The 24,522-nt window shown below is 42.0% G+C and overlaps 1 protein-coding gene across 4 annotated transcripts in view; it reads left to right on the forward strand.

The window, feature by feature from the left end:
• MIB1 (mindbomb E3 ubiquitin protein ligase 1) overlaps positions 1-24,522 on the forward strand; it is a 115,126-nt gene that overhangs the window by 89,562 nt on the left and 1,042 nt on the right. Inside the window, exons 16-21 of one of the 4 annotated variants that reach the window (XM_019546918.1) lie at positions 1,707-1,888; positions 4,213-4,405; positions 10,110-10,188; positions 11,811-11,924; positions 12,492-12,592; positions 20,791-21,425. In XM_019546918.1, coding sequence (XP_019402463.1) covers positions 1,707-1,888; positions 4,213-4,405; positions 10,110-10,188; positions 11,811-11,924; positions 12,492-12,592; positions 20,791-20,892 — 771 coding nt within the window. In that variant the 3' untranslated portion in view covers positions 20,893-21,425. Of the gene's footprint in view, positions 1-1,706; positions 1,889-4,212; positions 4,406-10,109; positions 10,189-11,810; positions 11,925-12,491; positions 12,593-15,265; positions 16,786-20,790; positions 21,426-24,522 lie in introns of those variants that run through there. The other 3 variants (XM_019546924.1, XM_019546909.1, XM_019546903.1) reach the window with 3 other exon arrangements.

The following is a 24,522-nucleotide window of genomic DNA, read 5'->3' on the forward strand; positions in this document are numbered from 1 at the left end:
CTGTGAACTTGGCCAGTGGGCTTTTGACCCCCTCATCCAGGTCTTTGATGAAGATGTTGAACAGCACTGGGCCAAGTACTGACCCCTGGGGTACATCACTGCCCACATCTCGCCAGGGTGACACCAGTCCATTCATTTGGACTCTCTGCGTCCTAGCCTGCAACCAGTTTTGCACCCACCCATCAGTCCCGCAGTTGAGCCCGATACCTTCAAGTTTTCTGATCACTATCTCATGGGATACCAAGTCAAAGGCTTTCTGGAAGTTGAGGTATATGAGGTCAACCGCTTTTCTCTCATCCAGGTGATGAGTCACCTGATCCTAGAAAGAAATGAGGTTGGTCAGACGAGACCTGCCCATGATGAAGCCGTGCTGGCTGTCATTCAGTATCATGCCTTCTGCAAGTTTGTCACATATAGCCTTTTTAATTAATGTTTCTAATGTTCCCTGAAATAGAAGTTAAGCTAATTGGCCTGTAGTTTCCTGGGTCTTCATGCTTCCCCTTCTTGAAGATGGGCACAACACTGACCCTCTTCCAGTCCTCTGGGATTTCTCCAGAGGCCCATAATTTTAAAAGACCTTTGCCAAGGGCTCTGCAATTACTTCGGCCAACTGTTGCAGCACTCTTGGGTGGAGTTCATCCAGTCCTGCTGATTTATAGATGTCTAATTTCTTTACTTGATCGTACACCAGTTCTATGGCAGTGGTGGGAATGGTGTCAATCCCACCCTGCTCGTTCTGTGCCCTACCTGGTGTGTTGTTCCTCTTGGTCTTGTGAAAGACCGAAGCAAACTAGTCATTTAGGAGTTCCGTTTTTTCCTGAGTGGTAGTGACCAGCTACCAAAACCCTGAGGCATTGAGCAGCGCCCCCACACTCCCATTAGTTTTCCTTTTACTCCCTGTGTAGCTAAAGAAGGACTTCTTGTTGTCCTTGATTCTTGTAGCTAGTTTTAGTTTGGTTTCTGCCTTAGTTTGCCTAATATGGTTTCTACAAGTGCAGGCCATTGTCAAATAGTCTTCCTTAGAGGTCCTTTGGCCCCTCTGTCTGTGGTGCTCTCTCCCAACTCCATAGACAAAAGTGGAAGTTGGAAGAGAGAGGGGAAGTTTGGAGACTCCATAGGCACCAGCACAAGACTAATAGGGGGATAGTGCCCAGACTGGGAGCCTAGGGACAGCCAGTTGGACAGCGCTGGTTTAAGCCTTGAATATTCATATTTTATTGAGACAGTAATTTAGTAATATTTTGGTCAGTTGACATCAAGCATCATAGTTAACAAAGAAATCATTTACTCAGTTTTCTCTTCCTTTGTGATATTATGGTCTCACAGTTGTTCAGAATGTTTTTGTTCTGGTTGAAACCCAGGCATTTCTGCACTCCATTTACTGAATACAGTTGGGAGATGTCCATGTGAGCTCTAAAAACGTTAGCTTGCATAAAACTAACAGCTGAGCAGTTACAACCCAATATGTGTTAATTTAACTCTACTTGGTAGTCTGCAGTACAGACATGAAAGTAAGCCTGTGCTTGGAATATGCCTGATTGGGTAATGTAATTGCTCTATAATTTTTGTCTTATAACGGGCAGATAAGCTAAAAATGCTTCCTTGGATTTCTACAGATGTCTACATGTTAAATGTCTAGTTTTCTTTAAGTCTGTTTGCAAGTATTTAGAGAATCTCAAGGCTGTTACCCATTTACTTTTTTTCAGTTAATAATGGGACTTGGCACACAGGGAGCAGAGAAGAAAAGCGCAGCGTCTATTGCCTGCTTCCTGGCAGCCAATGGAGCTGATCTCAGTATTCGTAACAAGAAGGGACAGTCTCCTCTTGACCTCTGTCCTGATCCTAGCCTCTGCAAAGCACTGGCTAAATGTCACAAAGAAAAAGTCAGGTTTGTATACCACAAAAATCTGGAATTTTCAAGCATCATGTTTACAAACCTTCAATTTTCTGTGGATTAAATCAAAGTTGAAAGCAAAATGCTTTTTCCCTAATAATAATCACAATAAATAGCTGAAGATCAAGATAAAGGTAAGCATAGCTGTATTCTGCAATGTGTTCAATGCTAGCTACAAAAACATTAGTTGAAGCTGGTGAGCAGTAACGGTGTCAGTTTCTTTATTCTGTTTGAGGCACAATTTACACCTCATACTTATTGTACTGGAATAATTCTGTATCGCAGCCATTCATTATCCCATCTCTGACATTCTAATAATTAGTGGTACCTGTTGAATAGGTTATCCACTAGGAAGTACTCTGATTTGAAGAAAATGCCATGCATCATCAAATACCCGTTTATTGATAAGTTTCCACTTACTGCTTGTCCAGTTTAGATTTAAAAAAAAATAATTCCTCCCTTAATTCACAAATCCTGTAGCCATCTCAGATTTATACTTTTTATCCCTGTATTGTGAAGTATGTAATACTTTCTTAACTTCATAAAAACTGAAAAAGTTTTCTTGTTCATTCTCTCCTGGTTTGGTAGGAATTTTCTTTTTAGCCTTCTTGCCATGTAGATTGCAGATCATTGCCACTTATTCTCTTTGTGCGTTAACACCTTTTATGGCATGGTCAGTCTTCTGGTAATAAAGATGCATTTAACATGTACTCCCTCTGCTGGGTATGGAGTAGCATAGAAGAAAAGATCCCAGATAAATACTGGTTTGAGCATTTGGGGCTTTATTTCTTAATTACCTATAAGTAGGCTTTTATAATATTTCTTTTAAATTTTCATATGGGGTTATGATAGGTTAGGTCAGATTCTGAATTTAAGGTAAGTGTCCCTTCAATATTAAAGTTTATAGGAAGGTGGTAGATTTTTTTTTTCTTTTCAAATTCTCTAGCTGCTTTGACAGTTTACTGGCTTCACGCTTTCTGCAGGTCTTTTTATTCAAGCATGAATCCTGTTAAAGCAAGCACTGGCAGAAAATGTCTCTCTCTTATAAAACTAGAATTTTTGTTTCTGTAATGGCAGTGAAATACAAAGGTATCTTTCCTCAACAGCTTATAAAATGAGCAAGAGGAGTGACACAATCAAACTGTAATAAGCAGTGCCTAAGTTAGAGTTGACAACGGTTTACTAGAAGGCAGGGTAGTTTTGTACCTTGGAAGGTGCATCTACATGTGCCTTCCACGGCACGCTTGTTACTGTGGCATCATTTAGTACTTGCTTTAGGAAGTACTAAAGGATGGTGCAGTAACAGTCATTACTGTGCCATCCCATCAGTGCACAGTTATTTTTAGCAGCTATGTTGCCATAGTGACACTTTATAGCAAGATAGCTCGTCACTACGGCAACATAATGTCTGCAGCATGGCTTGTGCCTGTCAATGCTATGTCGCTGTAGCATGACATGTAGACATGCTCGCAGACTAACCAAAGTAGGTTTCTGTGTGTATGTAATAAATATCACAAGCTTTCATGGACTGAAGCTCACTTCATCAGATGTTGAGGTGGGCCACTAATTATTAAAGGTTTCTTAAATCCATTTGATGTCCTGTTTTCTTTCCCCCATGAATAAACTTTGTTATAGTTTAATATGGCTTGACACAGGAACACACAGGCAAAATTTATTTTCCCACATTTTTGGGTAGGGGCTGAGCCAGGAAAATAAATTTGTGTTAAAAACTCCTGAACTGAGCTTGGCCCTTAGCTACTACAGTCCTGTGTCTGGCAAAATGGTTATATTTTACTAACATTTTATTTTTACTAACCACCTCTTATGACCCAATGGCACCCTGGCCTGGCTATCCCCTGTGAACCCCATTTGTTCCTGTTCTATGCACTGATGTGCCTCTCTACCACACCCCTACAAATGGAGCCTCCTCTGAAAGACCTGGCAAGGGACAATTTTAGAGTTTCTAATTCATTGAATGGAGGCTGCAGTGGTGGCAGGAGAGAGCAGCCTTCTGCATGTATCACATGCAGAATAGTGCAGACAGGTAGGGGATTTCTTGGCCCGTAGTAAAATAGGGAATGCAGAATCTGGGGCGGATCTGATGGCTAAGCTGTAACAGGAGATCAGTATGCCTTTAGAAGATCCTAGAGTGGATTGCAGGCTGCATATAATCTGTTTGGGGGTTGGATTCACTCCATGGGCCAGAGGTTACTGACTCCTGGCCTAAGCAAATAATTCAAGAGACCATGTGGTGTGGTGTGACCAAGACTAACTTGTGCGTGACATGCAAGTCATGTTCTTTCCTTTTTTCTTTTTAGTGGTCAGGTTGGCTCCCGAAGTCCTTCTATGATCAGCAATGACTCAGAGACGTTAGAAGAATGTATGGTATGTTCAGATATGAAGAGAGACACTTTATTTGGCCCATGTGGACATATTGCCACCTGTTCTCTGTGTTCCCCAAGGGTCAAGAAATGCCTCATCTGTAAAGAACAAGTTCAGTCCAGAACAAAGGTACTTAACACTTTTTTAATTTTGATAATTACTGTATTCTTTTTGCTATTTAATGAGTTTCCTGAGAATTGATCATGAAAGAGAAAGGATGTACTAACATTTGCAGCTGATATTCTTTGTTTTACATCTGTCTTGTCTCTGGCTGAGGCAAAGCTCAGTGTCTTGTGTGGCACATCTCCTTTTTGCCATGTGTAAATGATAGAGGTTCAGCAAAGGTTAGAGACGAGATTTATCCATGTTAGGCAGATGACTGAAACTTTATAAGCTGTACTTACAACGGTATATAGGTTGGAAGGTCACAGCTGCACCAAATTGTCAAATGTCTTCCCTATTTTCACTGCTTACATTCAGGATATCTTAAATTTCTTAGGACTTTCAAACCAGTTCTGTCATGTCCATACTTCATGTAGATCTCTGCTTGAGGCAATCCCATGTTCTTACACAAGTGTATTGCATAGCATGTGATCTCAACTGCCTTCTCTAGTGAAGTTTGACTGATGTACCAGACTTGCAGCTCTGGTACATTACCCAAACCTTGAGGGACTTGGAACACTAATCATTACTTCCATGAGTTATATCCACTAATGGAAATTTAAGCTTTTCTTTTTGCAAGGAATACCTGTCATATTTGAAATTCTGCAAATTAAAGACAAAAAAACAATTATCATATTTCCTCAAATACAAGATGAGGTTTCCCCATCCAGTCAGCATGGGGGAGAAAGCCCCTTGTTTTACATTTTATACTTGCATACAAGGAAATTGCATTAAATATATTGTCTGTCATTAAACTGCTGCTTTTACATGCTCAGTAATGGAAACCAAGTACGAAGTTGATTAGATGTAGCCAACACTGAGCATGACTATAAACTACATGGGTCATATTAGGAAAACATGCTGATGGGAACTTACCACAAGAATAGGTTAGTGCAGTCCGTGGTTGGACCCAGAGGGTAGTAACTGACGGAAGCCAATCATCTTTCCTGCCAAGGCAGGGGGTCGGACTAGACGATCTTCCTAGGTCCCTTCCGACTCTAGCTACTATGAAACTATCATGGGGCCCTGTGACCAGTGGGGTCCCCCAAGGCTATGTCTTCGGACCCATATTGTTGAACATCTTCATTAATGATGTGGACATTGGAGTCGGAAGCGGACTGGCCAAGTTCACCGATGACACCAGACTTTGGGGTAAAGCATCCACACCTCAAGACAGGCAGGCAATCCAGGCTGACCTGGACAGGCTTAGCAAATGGGTGGACAAGAACCTGATGGTGTTTAACACCGATTAATGCAAGGTTCTCCACCTTGGGAGGAAAAACCTGCAGCATCCTTATAGGCTCGGCAGTGCTACGCTGGCTAGCACTACGGAAAAAAGAGACTTGGGGGTCATCATTGATCACAAGATGAACATGAGCCTGCAATGCGATGCTGCGGCTAGTAAAGCAACCAAAACGCTGGCTTGCATCCATAGGTGCTTCTCAGGCAAATCCCAGGATGTCATTCTCCCCTTGTACTCAGCCTTGGTGAGGCTGCAGCTGGAGTACTGCATCCAGTTTTGGGCTCCACAATACAAAAAGGATGTGGAGAAGCTTGAGAGTCCACAAAAGAGCCACGCACATGATCAGAGGTCAAGAAAACAGATCTTACGATGACAGGCTGAGAGCCATGGGGATCTTTAGCCTGGAAAAGTGCAGGCTCAGGAGTGATCTGATGGTCACCTATAAGTTAATCGGAGTGACCACCAGTATCTGGGGAACGTTTGTTCACCACAGCACCCCATGGGATGATGTGGTCAAACGGTTATAAACTACTGCAAGACTGTTTCAGGCTGGACATAAGGAAGAATTGCTTTACTGTCCAAGCCCCCAGGGTCTGGAACAACCTGCCATCAGAGGTGGTTCAAGCACCTACATTGAACACCTTCAGGAATAAATTGGATGCTTATCTTGCTGGGATCCTATGACCCCAGCTGACTTCCTGCGCTTCAGGCGGGTGGCTGGACTCGATGATCTTCCAAGATCCCTTCCAGCCCTAATGTCTATGAAATCTATGAAATATGGTAGTGCCCATTAAGTGGTCCCTCAATGCTGACTCTTTCAAGTCATGGTGAGCCACTGCATTGCTTACTTTTTTACTTTCTCTTTATTCCCACTGCTGAGCTGCACCTTTCTTTCCCCTTGCCAATAATTTTTGCTTCTTCACCCACCTTAAACATCACCAAACAGGGGGGCCCAAAACAGTTCACCCAGAATCTTTCTGTTGCCTTTTCTCTCAGCCTGTCGCATATAATTAGTGTGGTCCTACCTTCCATGAGGTGAAGCTGGACCAGGTGCCCTGCACCTCATCTCCATATAAATTTTGGAGGATCCCAGGTTTTGTGACAAGAACACCCGTTTCTAGTCATGAGTGTTGGGCTAATTAGCACATGGATACTGAGCAGTGCTGAACTACAGGTGCACCATGACTTGAAATGCTGTTGACTCTGCTGGGGCCCAGTCCAGTGAACTATATGATAAATCATGAATCTTTTGGCTTTGGACTAATATCATACATAGTTTGTACTATATAGAAGAAGTAGGTACTAATGTGCTACTGAAAAGCGTTTATGGAGTACCTGTGCTAAAACCTGCAGCAGTTTCAGAAAAAGTAAAATGCATCCATTCTAGGTTAAATAACTCCATAGTACTATATGCAAATTGATATAGGCATGTTTATTTCAAAGTCAGTTTTTTCAAGTTTGCTTCTCACTTCCATGTGCTAAGGGAGAGCAGGATCTGACAGTATGGATCAGGGGAAAAAGCTGCAAGAGGAAATAGTGTGTGGGGGGGTGGAACAGAGGGCAGAGGGGCTACCTGACTCCCTCAGATTTATTTTTCCTACTGATGCAGTGGGAGTTTGACAATTTCACAAACTTACAATAGGTTACTAGTAACCCTGAAGGAAAAACAAAGACGACGGATTATCCCAGAGAGATTCCTTATCTAACTTGTTCTTAAAACCCTACCTTCCTCAGTGTCTCTAGTTAACCTGTTTTAGTATTTAAATTATCCCCAGTATCTACATCGCTTTAGCTGTCAATTAAGTAGATTACTACTTATCCTAACTTACCCCTCTGAACCTGGAAATAAGCCTTTTGTATATGGTGGGATTTATGGCTTTCCTCAGATCGTTACAGACCACTACATCTCTCGTTTGACTTGACTGTTAACCATTGTGTATTGCGTGTAGCTTTTCAAACAGTTTGCAAAGCTATCTTATGGTAATGTGATTATAAACTATAGTTACATGGCTTGATCATGAGACTGGCATATTGGAACCATGTTAGAAACTTAGCAAAATTGAACCTAAATTTTCTTTTTTTGTCATAGAAGGTAATTAGATTGGCTTGACATAATACTATTCTTAACACCTGCATGCTAGCTGTTTCTTACCATTTAGGTGCTTACAGATTTGTTTAGCAATAAACATTATTATCTTTTGTGGTGTTGAAGTTAGGCTGACTGAAGTATATTGTCTTTTTAAAAAAAGTGTATATCATTGCCCTTCTCCCCTTTGGAGGTTTACATTGTCTTCCATGAGTTCTCAAAGATGATTGTTAATGGTTCAGAGATTGGTTTGGTTGCATGTCCAAGCACTGTAGGGTGAAATCACTCTCTGCTGACTTTGATGTATCTAACTTTCTCTAAATATTTTTAAACTTGTTCTTTCTCTGATCTGAAGCTCTTGTTTTTCTCTGATCGGAAGTTGTAATCCTATTATCCCCAGTTAAATTTTGAATATGTTTAATTGCTTGTGCTTTTGTGAACCCTGAAATAAGGAAGGCATCAAGTACTTCAGACTTCTCCATTTAATGGTTATTTGTGGCTGCTTGCAGATGCACAAAACCCCCCCAACAATCCACTCTTTACTTTAAACTTGGCACACTCCCATGTCGAGGAAAGCTCATGCCCAAAAGAGGCAGTGGGTTAGCTCTGAAGTGTCTGTATAGATCAGGCTCTTTAATGGGGCTTTTTTGGTGTTTTATATAGTTTCTGATTGACTCAGCTTTAGATAAAAGTGTCAAAAAAGCCCCACTAAGTGTACAACCTATACAGATGCTGCAGAGCTGGGTTGAACTAACGCACTGCTTCTTCCGGTAAAGCAAGGGGTTTTTTTTTTTCTCCACATCTGCAAGCAGCCTGTATTTCTCCATTCTTAAGTAATAGGCCTATACTTTCTTCTGTATTTATAGAATTGGGTTTTTTTTGCTGTCTTATGTATTTGAAGAAATGTTTTTTGCATGTTCCTGGATAGCTATAACTCATTTTGTACTTTCAGTCTCTCTTGATTTTTGCCCCTGCACTTCTACAATTTCTTTAAACTAATAGTCATTGATTCCTTAGTCACTCCACACTTTACCTCTTCTAGTAGCTCCATGCCTGAGGTACTAGAAAAAGCACATTAGTTTATTTTAATGTGTATTAGCTGAAGAGCACTTGTGACACTTTAATGCACGTTACAGCACAAGTGTAGACACAGCTTTGGAGTCTGATCTTAAATACCTATTATCCACCTGGTAATTTTCCTTTACTTTCTGAAACAGTTGTGCTCAGTACATCCTAAGAACTTATTTGATACACACTTTATTCTGTCATGTTGCTTTTCCAGTTGAGATTGAGTGGGTCAAATTCCTCATTACCACCAGGTCCTGTCCTTTAAATGTTTCCTATAATTATTCAAAATACCTCATTCACCTGTAATTTTGGTGGTTTGTTGCAGTGGTTCCCAACCTTTTTAGATTGCAGACTGGCAAACCATGGACTGGAAGTGACTGCGGACCGGCAAACTGCGGACTAACAAACTGCAGTCCAGAAGTGACCAGCGTACTGTGGAGCCCGTAGTTTTTCATACTCGGTATAAAAAAGGGTTGTCAGCTAGTCCGCAGTATACCGGTCACTTCTGGTCTGGCAGCCAACCCTCTTTTGGACTGGCAGCCAACTCTTCGTGGCCCGATACTAGGCTGCAACCTGGGAGTTGGGAACCTCTGGTCTATTGTAAACTCCTACCATGAGACGGCTCCATGTATCTTTTTATCTTTACCTAGGGGCATTCAGCCATTCTGGTTCTCACCTCTTCCTGAACTATAGAACAAATGTGTGTGTTTTGATGTAAATATTAAATATTTTGTTAAACATAGCTTACAACTTAATTTTACTAAACCAGTGATTTCCAAACTGTAGCTCACAGAGAGCTACTGTGATATGCTTCAAAGAAGTGTTATATGAATGGAAGAAGAGGTGGCCAAGGAAAGCATGGTTGTATTGTAATTGGTCCATGTATCCAGTCCTTTGATACATTCTTTCCTCTGAAAATAAATTTAAACCTTTTTAGTGATTACTGCTGAGGAAGATTTTAATAAATTGAGCCATTTTATTTTAACAGAAATACATATGCATGCATCAGTACTGTTTCCATCTGTTTCCTAGCTGATGCTCATGACCCGAATTCCCATGTAAGCAATATTGTAAAGAATGCAAACATTCCTGATAAAGATTACTGGTAGAGATAACTGTAACTTTTCATTTAAGTCATACTTTGAGATGGTGAATCAGCTAACAGGAAGGAGCATTTTAAAGCCTCTGCCTTGATAAAGGAAGTAAGCAAATTACAATAAGTGCAGTAAATATGGGAGATGAATCTTTTATGTATTCTCTGTTCTTCTTTACAGATTGAAGAATGTGTAGTCTGTTCAGACAAAAAGGCAGCAGTACTCTTCCAACCTTGTGGTCACATGTGTGCTTGTGAGAGTAAGTAGACCTAGCAGGTTCCAGAAAAAAAAGATCTTGCAGCAAAGAATTCCTATTAAAAATAGTTGCTAAAAACTAACTAGTAAATGACTTAATAATAGAATAAATTACAAATTTGGTTTTGCTTCCAGTGCAGTAAAACCACCTATCCGTAAGCGAATTTAGATAACTACAGCTCTGTTCATTGCCCTGCAAGTAATTAATTAGGAAATTCATATATTTCACATACCTGTGCCACATGTTTCTGACTAGGTTTTTTATTATAAACCATATTGTCAGGGCATCCAGCAGTATAAATGCAGTTAAATAATTTTTAAATAAGTTTATAATTAAACATTTTTATGCGTTCCATTAATACTACATACCTTTGTAGCATTCCACAAGGTCTGTCATCTTTTCCCCAAAGACTTGTCAGAGTATTCTTCTGCAACACATCACTCTGCTGACTGTGATTTGTCTGGTACAGCAACTGAGAAAGATCTGGAAACCAGTCAGGGAAGTCTCTGGAGGCTTTCACTTGTTTATGTAACCAGATGAGGATGTAGAAATATTTTGTGACCAGGACTTTTGAGGCATTGCTGAAGGGTCAGTTGTCCAGAGAAGACCAATTGCTTGATGATGCTTTGGAGCTACATAAATGAGGGGAGGTAGTCTTCCTGAGAGAATGACTTGCTTTAGCTTATTAAGGAAATCCGATTAATTTTGGCCTCTCTGCTGTAGCTCAAAGACCTGATAAGTTAATCACTGCCTTTACTACCATCCTGATCTGGGCTGCTTTATTTGTCTTTAGTTGAGATATAATGGGAAAGATTTTTGGTCAACTCCCACAGTGGAGGACATCAAGCGGATGGATTACCGTGATGATTGATCATTGAAATACATTGTCACTAATTTCTAGGCTGTTATGAGGAGGGTAGAGACACTGTGTATTTGAAAGGCCGTTCTTAGATTTGTTGGAAGATACAAAAAAGGAAGAGCAGTCCATTAGGACAAAGTTAATGTCCCTCTACACTTCTTAAAGACTATTTACAAGAACTCTTATACCAAACTGTGATATCCCGTTGCTACAATCATGAGGCAACATTCACTTCTTACAGAAGAATTTTACATTTTTCTGTGATGCAAACAAAGGATATAGATTTACCCTCCATCATACCTGACTTCAAAAATACTTAGTTCATGTGCTCCCAGGACAAGTGATCTTTTGACTGTAGAAACAAGCAGGTGGTTGAGAAATTCTTAAAAGCTGTCTTCCCAGATGTATATGACTTTGTATACAAGTTCTGCAGCACTGGTAAACAGTAGAAAAAACTGAAAAGCAAATGCCACTTCATCCCGGTAGTGGAGTTCTTGTCCTTGTTTATTTGCAGAAAGTTGCTTTTTCAAAGTACATTAAAATAAATAAATGAAATGGATTTCCATGGAATTAAGGTTGGTCACATACAATGTGTAGTTTACAGATAAACTTTTGTGCTTTTATTACACGTATATTTACAACACAAATGGATATTGCAGAAACTGCTTTATCTAATAGGTAGATTAACTCATGGGTAGAGTAAATGTTTTAAATAAAAATGCCTAAATTTACCAGACTTCAGAATGAAGTATTTTTCTTTTTTCAGACTGTGCAAGCCTGATGAAGAAGTGTGTTCAGTGTCGTGCTGTAGTTGAGAGGAGAGTGCCTTTCATTATGTGCTGCGGTGGGAAAGGTACAGAAGATACCACTGATGATATTTGTGAGTGACTCAAAAACCCATGCTTTTTTCATCCAGCCTTCATTATCAGCCTTTGAAAAGGGGTGGAACAGCAGTTAGAAACCTATTTTGGAGTTCCCATAGCAGTTCTGCTGAGGCACGCACTCTAGATGTGGAGGATGATTCTGGTGCCCTTCCTAACTTAGTGCCCCTCTTGACCAGCCCTAGTTATACTGCTGGGTAGAATATGAGTATCTTGAACAGTCTGTAGCAGTATACTAAAGAAATACACCAGCATACTTCACTTGTTGGTAACAGCCATGAGAACATTAGTGTAAGTCCCTAAGTGTCTGCTGGCACCTTAAGCAACAACACGGGGAAAAATTGTCAGGGAAAAGTAGCTTATAAAAATTATATTCAAATCCATTTTCTGTTTTAGGTTTGAAATTCCAGTGAAGTCATCATATATAATAGGATTATTAACTCATTTTCTTCTGAAGAGTATTATTTCTGTAATTCAGATAAATGGAAATACTTTGTGTCAACAGATTAGATTTTTGTTTTGTTAGTGCTACATAATGTGTATTTAATATTTTCTCTGAACTATAGCAAGTGGAAACATTCCAGTTTTACAGAAAGACAAGGACAACACTAATGTTAATGCAGATGTACAGAAGCTTCAACAACAGTTACAAGATATCAAAGAACAGGTAAATAAAAAAATTGGACATTACTTTTTTCTTGAACACAGAAAACATAATAAAACCTCTTGAAATTTGAAACAAAATGTCACAAACATTTCAGTTCTCTTTTTCTGTTTAACTAGAGAGTTTTGTTTTGAGTAGTAAAGAGCAGTGTTTGGCTTCTCTGACATATAAATGTTCATCAATTAATGGGCAGCCATATCTGACAAGCTGTTTATTGGAATTTTCTTCATTAGTATAACTGTATAGGCATATGCGATTCAACTGATAAATGAAGGGAGGAAAGGAATATTTTTTTTGTCTTTTGACTTGACAACATTGTATATGGTTCTTTTACAGTAAAGCTATTTTTCACCGAGTGCCATTACAATTGGATAGTCCTCTTCACAGCACAGTATTTACAGAGTCCCTGTGTAGGGGTGGTGTGCCTTCCTATACAGTACTGAACCATTTTTGCACATTTGCTGTCAGGTTGGTTGTTCAGGCTCCAACAAATATCTCATATAGGGTTGCAACAGAAAATACTGGTAGGTATGTGGATATAATTTTGAATTAGTCGTAGATAATAAGATTTTTTTTAAATCTATAGTTAAGGCTTTTAAAAATCCTTGCTTGGGAAAGATAAATTTATTTAAAAAAAAATGTGGACAGATTTATACTTTCAGAAGTAATTGGGTATGGCTGTATTTACAGGTTTATCAACTAAGAGCATTGTAAGGGTCTGGACAAATTAAATGTTCTAAAACGCCATGAACAGACTACACACACTTTGAAACTAGTGTAGCTCTGCCCAATTTTCAGCCGATTTACACCATGTAAATGAAACCATACTAGTTAGTGTAGAATGGCTTGGGTTAGGATTGGTCTCTCTGTGGCTCCTCTTTGACTTAGCTGTTTGGTCAATCAAGTCATTCCACATAGTTTTGCACCCTCTCTGAGCTAAGCTGAGCTGGCTGATCACTTCTCTGACCTCAACTGTTTCTTTTTTCTTTTTTAATCTGGCACACTCGGAATCTGTTTCTTGCTCAAGTGCTTCAAGAATTGGAGAACCTTTTCAGAAACACCCCTACCCTATGTTTCATCTGTTAAGCTTTGCTATCTGGTGCTTTCCTCAAGAAGGTTGCCTCTAACCATTGTGCCTAACTCCTGGAACCAGAAGGAGACCCTCAATCTCATTTCTCTCTAGCAAGGTGAAAGTGCAGCAGGCTTTGAAAAATTCAGCACAGCCAGGGCACCTAGGATATAATTGCTGTGCAGATGGCTGCTGAGAGCCATGGGATGAGCAGCAGTGCGGGATAAAGGTGAAGGACCTCAAACGGGGATACTTGTCAGGGATGAGGCCCTCTGCTCAACTGCCAGATTTGTATACACATCTGTCTTATGGGGAGCTCAGCATGATCCTGGCAGCAGATACCAGCAGTGAGCCATAGTTCATTATTGAATCTGGCCAAAACATGGACTTAGATGTACATGAATGACATGGAGGAGCCTAAGAATGAGATGGTTCCAGAGAGGTAGGCCTTTTTTGATAATCAGGAACCCAAGCTTTTACCTCAGCTTTTCAAGGAGAGTCTGGAAGCCTTTGAGTTTGGAGGTGTCCAGTCTTGTCAAACCAAACCTCAGCTGTCCAGCCCCACTGCCAACCACCTTATCGACTTTGACAGAAAATCCCTCAGCACTGGAGACGCCAATGAAGGCGGTAAGTGAATGTGTGTTTTGTGCCAGCTCATTCATGTCACCCTTGCCTCGCTGCAGCCATCTTTCGTAGATGAGAACAAGCAAATCCCTAGAGAGGTGAGCCGCCAATAACCACATGTGAATGTCTGGCACCCTGTGTCCTACACCTATGACAGCTGAGAACTGGCAGTGGCATATCACTTTCCCTCCCCTTTTTTGGGGTGTCAAGCACAGAAGTAAGCAAGTTGTGTTCAATATCTAGCCTCTTATTGTAAGGACACCTAAGCAGACTCACAAGTGGAATACAGATACTTAAAAGCAGCACTATTTTCTAGTGCAGCCAGTTCCATTAGCAGGTGTATGCACACCAGCACATTCAAGCACAAACGTAGTCTCCCCAAACCCTGAGTTGTGCTTACAGTCTTCCAAACCCATCTTGCTTTGATTATTGTAGGTCTTGGATCACAACAGCTTTGAGATAAAGGTGTACATAAGTGCAGGTGTAGTGCTCTGGCCAAGCTTTTATGTTGCTGGAAGAAGGTGAAGGTTTGTCAACAGTTGCTGAATAATTGGCTTTGCTTCCCACTCCTCCTAAGACCTCAATAGGTATCATCCTGGTGCATAAAAAAAGCTTATCTAGCAAGATTCTCTTTGGCTTCGAACACATACTTCTGCTGCACTTTTGTCATATTCACCAGGATTCCCTCTTCCCAAAATGGGGACTGCTTGGGAAAATCAAGAGGTATCATGCGCATGGCACTTGCATGCCCAAGAGCATTTCCCGCCCTTTCCCAGCTGCTTGCTCACACTCATGACCTAGAAGTGTGTTCCCACTTTTTGGAAAGTGTGGAGAAACCCATGCACTCCTTTTAGGTGTCCAGCCTCAGATCAAGTTATTCAGGAAAGGTTCTGGGTATGGCATCCCACAAATTATAGGAAAGAAAAGGATTTTTGAAGCAGAGGATTGAACAGTGACCATTCAGTACATTTCTCTGCTTCCAGGGTCAGCAGCTGCAGCTCCTACAGCTTAAGGGTTGCAAGCACTGACACCCAGTACCTGGTGCACATGAGTAATGGAAGAAGAGGACAGAGGAAGAGCTCCTGGGAAGAGATTTGGTGGATTTCTCTAAAAGGTCTAGATGGAACAGTTCAAGGACCATTGCGTGCAGATTTTGCAGCAGGACATGAGCCAGGCAAGAACAGTGATGCAGAACCTGATCAAGAGGGCTCTGGTGTGACCAAGGAAGCAGTGACTGTGGTAAAAGAGACATTGGAGTTTCTCTGGGGAAGCCTCTAATTTGAGCTGTGTAGATGAAGCGCTTGATACTGGACTGCATAACCTGCCAGATGAGGAAGTTCCACTCTTGCTCCTTTGCTATGAATGTCTTCAGCAGCTGCTTTTAATGTAGGGGTCCAGTTACTCAACATGCTACAGCACCTGGTGAAAACAGATTTCTAGGGTTAATAACATGGACAGCAGAGCCCTAGGCTGCTTTTCCCCTATCAGAGACGGGGAGAACAGCTTCTTTCCCTCCTTCGTGCCAACCTGATGCCTCTCACTCAAGTCCGTAGGGCCCTGGACCTTGCAAGGGGCAGGGGGGAGTCTTTCTTCTGAGACTGAGGATTTCTTCCTGCTGGATTTGAAGTTTCTGTGCTGTTCATAAAGTTAGGCAGTTTTCTATCTTGCACTCTGCCCTAATTCCAGTTTTTTGAAGACTCTCTGTGATTTCAGTGCATTTTGTTGTTCACGGTGTGGCTAGGTTTTTGTTTTTGCTAGATATAAGACCTTTTGCTTGTTAAAAGAGCTTTATTGATCACTAAGCACATACTTGTATTTGGCACAAGTCCAGTATAAAAGAATCACAGCAGTTCCACAGGATGGTAGTTACATAGCAGATGTCCAAATCGAATGAGTAGATTAGTAGGGCTGGACATGTACAGTATGGCACTGGCATGGTTTGGGTTCCCACTGTGGTCCACAATACTCAGCAGCACGATGCAGAAAAGCACTGATGTATCCTGGAAGGGAGAGAGAAACAATTGCACTGTGCTTCCCACTAATCACCCCCACCTGACTAGGGGGAAGGGTTGAAAGTGTCAGGAGGAAAGACTCAAAACCCTTCTTTATGGCTGTGTACTCCTTACACACAGTATTTCAGCAGCAGTTGCTCATACCACAATGGCTCAGTAATCAAATGTCACCACCCTCCAAGTCACTATTGCTGTTCACTTCTTCACAGTTAGAGATTTTAATGTTGGTGATCTGCTTTAGCAACTGTTGGGCTAGCTTGACACAGATTTCAAGGAAAGTGCCCTTCCTCTTCCTGAATTTCTTACACTTTTGTAGATGTCTCCCTTCTCCCATCGGTCTATACTTTTTTCCAGTAATCAGCAGTCTGTGGTTAGTTCTAGAACAGGCCATCCTCATTCGTAGCCATTTTCAGTAAAATGTGTTAGGAAGGAATGTACCATAGTTTCATAGATTTCATAGATGTTAGGGCTGGAAGGGACCTCGCGAGATAGTTGGGTGCAGCCCCCTGCCCAAAGGGCAGGAAGTCAGCTGGGTTCAGGTGACCCCAGCAACGTGAGCATCCAGGCATTTCTTGAATGTATCCAGAGTAGATGCTTGCACCACTTCTGGGAGGAGTCTATTCTAGGCTCCAGAGACTTGGAAGATAAAGAAGTTTTTCCTTATGTCCAGTCTAAAATGGTCTTCCAGCAGTTTACGACCGTTAGATCTTGTTTTCCCTTGGGGTGCCCTGGTGAACAGATGTTCTCCCAGTTCCTGATGCACATTCCTTATATACTTATAGGCTGCCACCAAGTCACCCCTGAGCCTTCTTTTTTCCAGACTGAAGAGTCCCATGCCTCAGCCTTTCCTCATAAGGCCCACTCTCTTTGACTTCTAATCAGGTGTGTGGCTCTCCTCTGGACTCTGTCAAGCTTAAATTCATAGATTGTTAGGGGCTGGAAGGGACCTTGTAGGTCATCAGGTCCAGTTCCCTTGCACAAGGGAGGAAAAGACAGCTGGGGTCAAGTAACCCCAGTGAGGTGACTGTCCAGTCTCCTTTTGAAGATTTCCAGGGAAGGTGACTCCACTACCACCAGAGGGAGTTTATTCCACAGTCTGGACACCTGGACTGTAAAGGAGTTTCTCCTATAATTGAGCCTAAAGCAACCTTCCAGGAGTTTACATCCATTGGGAGTTTACATCCATTGCTCCTGATCTTCCCCAGGGGTGCCCTGGTGAACAGCTGTTCACCAAGTTCTTGATGTACTCCCCTGATGTAGCAGTAAACCACTACCAAGTCCCCTCTCAGCCCTCTCTTTTGTAGGCTGAAGAGGCCCAAGTCCCTCAGCCTCTGCTTGTATGGCTTGTTTTGCAAGTCCCTGATCATACAGGTGTTCTCTGGACCCTCTAAGTTTTTCCATGTCCTTATTAAAATGTGGTGCCCAGAACTGGACAGCTGTGGTCTCACCAGTGTGGAGTACAGTGGGAGTATCACTTCCTCAGTTTTGCATGGAATGCAATGGTTAATGCATGCCAGTGTGTTGTTTGCCATGATGGCCACAGCATTGCCCTGCAGGCTCATGTTCATGTGATAGTCAATCACTACCCCTAGGTCCCTTTCAGCTGTGGTGCATGTCAAATTGTCGCAGCTGAGCCTGTAGGTATGTTGGGGATTGTTTGCCCCAGGATGGAGCACCTTACACTTCTGAGTGTTAAACTTCATCTGGTTCTGCTCTGCCCAGCTCTCTACCCTGTCCAGGTCTGCCTGTATCTGCACCCTATCTTCTGGCATGACCATGCTTCCCCATAATTTGGTGTTGTCCCCAAACTTGGCCAGAGAGCTTTTCACCCCCATGCCCAAATCATTGATAAAAATGTTGAAAAGCGCTGGTCCAAGCATGGACCCCTGAGGCACACCACTGGCAGCTCCTTGCCAGGACAACAGAGATCCATTCATGAGAACTCTCTGGGTTGTACCATACAGCCAGTTTTCCAACCACTGAACTGTTGAGCAGTTAAGCCAACAGTTCAGTTTTTCCACAAGGATATCATGGGATACTAGATCAAAAGCCTTTTGGAAGTCTAGGTATATAATGTCAACCTTCTCTCCTGTGTCCAGGTGTCAAGAGACCTGTTCATAGGAGAAGACGAGACTGGTAAGACCAAACCTACCCGTGACAAAACCATGCTGGCTGTCGTTCAGAATCTTACCCTCAACAAGCGTATCGCACATAGGTTCTTTAATGAGTTTTTCCAGGATTTTCCTTGGGATGGAGGTTAGGCTGATTCTCTTATAGTTGCCCAGGTCCTCTCTCTTCCCCTTCTTAAAGTTGGGCACAATGTTGGCCCTCTCCCCTGTGTGTCATGATTTCTGAAAGAGTTTTGCCAGGGGTTCCGCAGTGACCTCAGCCAGCTCCATCATCAAGAGTGAAGTCCGTATGGTCCTGCTGACTTATAAATGTCTAGCTTTTCTAATTGGTTTTGTACCAGCTCAGCATCCACAATGGGAAGGCTGTCCTTCCCACCATGCCGCCTGTGATCCTTATCTCGCTTGTCTTTCCCCTTGGTCTGGTGAAATACCGAGGCAAAGTGGGCATTCAGGAGTTCAGTTTTTTCCTGAGTGTCCATTACCAGCTGTCCCGAGGTGTTAAGCAGGGGGCCCATGCTTCCATTTGTTTTCCATCTGCTCCTTGGCTCCCTTGGCTAACTTAAACTCTATCACTGCCTTATCTTTCCTAATCATTTCCCTACAAGTGCGGACTGCTGTTGTATAGTCCTCCTTGAGGATTGTCCTTAGCTTCCACTGTACGTACGCCTCTTGTTTCTTTTTCAAGAGGACCACAATGTCCATATTGGGCCAGGAGGGCTTGCCAGCCCTTCTGGTACCATTCCTCTTCATGGGAACGATTTTCTTTTGTGCTTTGAGGATCATGTCCTTGTGGAACGACCACTTTTCATGCACCCCATTTGCCTTCCATCCCTGGTCCCACATTGCTTCTCCTACTAATGCCTTGAGCCTGTTGAAGCTTCTCCACATCCTTTCTAAAGGAAAGGAGCCCAAAATTGGATGCAGTACTCTAGCTGCGGCCTCACCAAAGCCGAGTAAAGCAGGAGGATGACTCCTTGCGTCTTGCTTGAGATGCACCAGTAGATGCAAGCCAGAGTTTTATTTGCTTTGCCAGCTGTGGCATTGCATTGGTGGCTCATGTTCATCTTTTGATTAATCATGACCCCCAAGTCTTGTGGTGCTTTCGGTCGTGGTGCTAGTGAGCACTGCTAAGCCTGTAAGTATGATGTGGGTTCTTTCTCCCACGGTGGAACACCTCACATTTAGCAGTGTTGAATGTCATCAGGTTTTGATCTGTACACCTTGCAAGCCTATCCAGGTCGGCCTGAACCCCCAGCCTACCGTCTAGCATGACTGCACTTCCCCATACTTCAGTTTAATTGTTCTCCATAAGACAATGTTCAGTGCACACCCTTAGTCCTGAACCTACATCACTGTGTCTAGCTGCGTGCTCATACAGGTGTGCATTAGGTGTTGGTAGACTTGGTGATGAAGTCTGTTTTCATTACCAGGACATGGTGGGCACTGTGAAGAGTTTAAGGCAAGAGATGTTGATGTTGGTCTGTGTGGCACAAAATGTCCATTTCAAGTCTGGCAGTTGAGGGTTTTCTGCAGCTGATAATGTGTTAATTGCATGATAAATGTAATTTCTGCCAAGAGGCCTTAGAATTCTGTTTTAAGTGTAGTGTTTCATTATTTGCTTCAACAGTTTACTCATAATATTACCTTTGGTATTTGTGTGTTCTTAATTTTTGCTTTTTTCAACAGGTATAAACCTGAGTTTCAACTCTTACTGTTACTCTGATATGCTACTGTAATAAGCTTTTGAAACTATTTCTGATGTCAGGCAGAAGTGATGTCTAATATCAGCTAAATTCCACTCATACTTCTTCGGGGATTCCCTGCATATTAGCCACTGTCATTTTCAAATAAATTGTATTTTACTGTTTTTTGTAAATTAAATCACCCTTTTTTATTGTTTTAAATGGATTTAGTTTAATATCACATTGCATCTGTACATTTTTTGGAGGCATGTTATCAGAAATAAGGGATTGATACAGAGTCTGACTTGATACCCTTACCAGACTTTTAACGAGGGATAATGGTCAAATGGACTTTTTAACAATATTGTATGCTGGTAATAGTTTCTTGTTACAATCGCCACTTTTTGAAATTATCTTAACTTTATCTGTAGATCATTATATTACTAAGAACAGACTAGATGCCTTTCTGATGGTATTTTAAAATGAAAATATCTATCTGCTCCAAGGACAGAATTTTCATGTTACCCTTCAGCAGAAAGGAGTTAAATATCTTTTATCTATATGACATGGGATGTCAAATATAAAAAAGATTGACTTGGGACCAAAAGCAGGTTAAAGCATGTTCTGGCAAAATAATAATAAAGCTGAAATACGTACCAGTTGTTTGCTTTCCTTATTACAAAAGATGGAAAGGAGCCTTACAACTAATAAAGATAGCCTTGGAAGGCAGGCAAGAAGACTTACCACTCTTAGACTGTTATTTAAAACTGCTACTATGTGGAAGTGAGTAGACATTAAAATATCATATTAAAAATGAAACTAGTGACTTGCAGTTAATATTCACCAGTTACAGCAAGGTGGAATATGGGTTATCTGATAGCACTGCATACAGTTGAGAGAAGTCCTCGTTTTGAGGTTGGAACACTAATGTTTAACTGTGAAGTTGCAATGAAATGAGTAATCAAAATGAATTCTACCATCATTCCTTGGGCAGAATGTACATTGACGGAGTTCTATCATGTGTATATTCATTTTCAAATTATTGTTCAGAGTATTGGAGAGAAATAGATTCTAGGCTCTGACTTGTATCTTATAATTGGACTCAAACATAAGGTGCATGACTATAGCACATGCAAGAAGGATTTCAAGGCTTTTCACAGAGGACGAGATTTGGAGTGTATATTCCAAGTCATTTTCCACATGGATTTCCTTTTGCTCTATTGATTATGGATATGCAACAGAAGAAAGCTGCTTCATACTGATAGGTTATCAATGAAGAATATTCTTTTACTTGGACACTTAGTTACCACAGATAATAAGAATGCTACCTAAGTGTCCCAATAAAACAGGGGTGTCCAACCTTTTTGAATGTGGGGCTGGATCACGAACATTTTATAACCCAGTGGGCTGGCGAGCCATATTCAGAGACCTCACAGGAAGTGGTATCACATCAGGAAGTGGTGTCACATGACCTTTGACACCAATGAAATTGCAGGAAGTGACAATGAAATGGGTCTGGAAATGCGCCTAGGGAAGTTTGAGTTTTTCAGAAAGTATGTATGTTTGGTATAGCTTAGGAACAGGACATCATTTTTCTGTGCAGGGGGTTGGACTAGATTAGGGCTGCCCAGCTGACTGCCTGCAGGCCACATGTGGCCTACAAAGGGCAAGGATGTCGCCCACAGTCTACATGGGGTCTGCAAGCAGTTAATATATAGGGCATGGGCCTGGGCAGCCACCTCTTCCACTGCTGTGCAAGGGGGAAAGGCCTGTGGGGGGGGGGGGAGGGAGGGAAGAGTGGTCCATGTCCTGCTAATGTAGCTGGGCCTGCGGGGTGTGCAATTGCTGGAGCCGGGCTGGGTGGGAGGCAGGAGGAACCCTGCCCAGAAGCGCTCTATGTCCATCTGCCTCCTTGGAGGTTCAGGTCTTGCTAATGTAGCCTGCATGGCTGAGGATGGGGGTCTGCATGTTGCTGAAGCAGCCCTTGCAGTGAGGGGGTCCTAGGGGCCCACCCCCACAGCATGCAGCCGGTGCAACACATGCTGGTGTCATCTGGGGCCCACAGCCTCACCAGATCTGAACAGCACTGGACTAGCTTATCTCCTTGAGATCTCTTTCACGTCTCTGCAATATATGCCTACAATTTCTATTTAACCACAATCACCATGATCAAGTGGGGGTGGGTCCCTAGGACCTCCTCACTGCACGGGCTGCTTCAGCAGCATGCAGACCCCCATCCTCAGCCATGCAAGGTACATTAGCAGGACATGAACCACCAAGGAGGCGGCTGGACGTAGAGTGCCTCTGGGCCAGGCTCCTCCTGCCTCCAGCCCGGCCCGGCTCTGGCAACCGTGCGCCCTGCAGCCCCAGCCTGGCCCCCAGGCATCCCCAGCTCCGTGTGGGAGCTTACCCGGTGCCTCCATCCACCATGTATGCAGGATGTGTGCCATGCTGCAGCTTTCCCGGCTGCGCGCCGGTGGCAAGGGGTGGTGCCAGAGAAGTTGCAGGCGCTGTCCCCAGCTCGTTGTATGAGCCCGGCCTCATGGGGGTAAGCAGCTCCCCTCCCCTCACTACCAGCTGGAGCCTGCAGGCCGACCCTGCTGCCGCCATGGAGCAGGTGCCAGGATTCCTCGCCTGTCCCGAGTGAGGGACCTTGGGCCAGATAAAATGGCTTGGCGGGCCACGTGTTGGACAAGCCTGCAATAAAACATGAAAGTAAAGATTTAGCTTGGGTGAGGAATGGAGCGGAAGGACTGATTTAGTTGGTCCTTTGCAGAGCTTTAATAGAACATAATTTTATTAAGTTTGAGTTACCAATTTTTTCCCTTTGAGAATGAATGAAATTGGAAATGTAAGCTGTTTTGAAGAGTTCAAAATCTCACTTGAAAGTGTTTTAGTAGCTCCCTCAGTATACTGACTTCATATAAATTAAATGGTTGCATAGAATTTAGCCAAATTTAATATATGCCATCTTGCTAATACATAGAAATCATAGTTGAAAGGGACTTTGAGGGTTATCTACTCCCATATTCCTATACAAATGCAGGAATTGTTATTCCTTAACCATTCCAAGTAAATGCCTGTTTAGTCAGTGGAATTGGAGGCGTACTTAAGATGTTACATTCTGTAGTCATACTACTGTAGGTACACCTCTCTCTCTATAATGAACTTCTGTGGGAAACCTAGATTGACTTGGAGAATACATTGGAAAAGACAGTACACGGTTTAGGGGTGTTCAGAAAACATGGATTTGAAACTTAGTGTATAATATTACAGTTTTGATTTGTATGTTGTTTAAAGGATTCTACTAGTCATTGCTACAGTTGTGAATAGTGTGATACAAATGTCTTGTAAGCACATGAATAGATGGTATTGTAAATTCTATGCTTTATAAGCAGCATGTTTATTTAACAGCTCATTAATGCAACAACTCGTTTATATTTTAAGCATTTCTTAGCAGAACCTTAATGTAACCTGTGAATGAAATGTGTTTATGGTGAAGTCACAATCACCTTTATAATATGAATTTGGTATGTAGGATAGGCTGGAAGCAATGTGTACCCTATAGGAGATTCTTTTGAGCATCAGCAGTCATTTTGTTTAGTGTAAAACATTGGTTTTAAAAGTTTGCTGTGGTCATGTGTATTATAGCTAGTTGAGTACAAATTAGTTAATATCCTGCATCAGTGAATATTTTCATATGAAATAGAGCAATGGCAGGACATAGGTGTAAGTGTATATTGCATATCACATAGTGTACTTTTCCTTAACCCTTTTTTTTTTTTGAATTTGACTCAGTTGAAAAGTTTTTGAAAATAAATGATTTAAAATGCCAGTCATTAAACAACTTATCAGGAAAAAATGAATTTCAAATATTGGCTCCAATCTGTGCTAGTCTGATGCAGCTATTATTGGGACCTGCTAGGTCTTGTGTTTGTATGTGGAAATTTGAGATAAGTAAATATGTTGTACTTTTTAAACTAGTGGTTCTCAACCTGTTTAGAATCAGGGCAGCCCTCCTATATATAGAGGGAGACAGAGAGAGAGGCATAGACAGAGAGATAGAGATATAGATACAGGAGGGCTGCTCAGATAGATAGATAGAAAGAAGGAAAGAAAGAGAGAATTTTTTTTTTTTAATTTGGTTGTATCCCTGGTTGAGAACCAGTGTTGTTCTCCCTTGGCTTATTACCTCAGCAGTTCTCAGCTGAAGTACTGCTATAACAACTGGCTGGAACTGCCCAACATGGTTCATTGCACAGCCAAGTAAGCATAAAGCCTGAAGATTTTCCTTTTATAGCGTTAGCATTTCCCAGTCTGGCCCCCCATGCTCCTTGTGGAAAGAGAGAAACTGTCCTGTATGCTGCGGGAGCCAGGCTGAGAAAGGATTGGTGTGCCTGTCTCTCTTGGTTTATCT

This window comes from Crocodylus porosus, unplaced genomic scaffold (assembly GCF_001723895.1).
Source record: "Crocodylus porosus isolate Cpor-Errol unplaced genomic scaffold, CroPor_comp1, whole genome shotgun sequence".
Taxonomy (NCBI): domain Eukaryota; kingdom Metazoa; phylum Chordata; order Crocodylia; family Crocodylidae; genus Crocodylus; species Crocodylus porosus.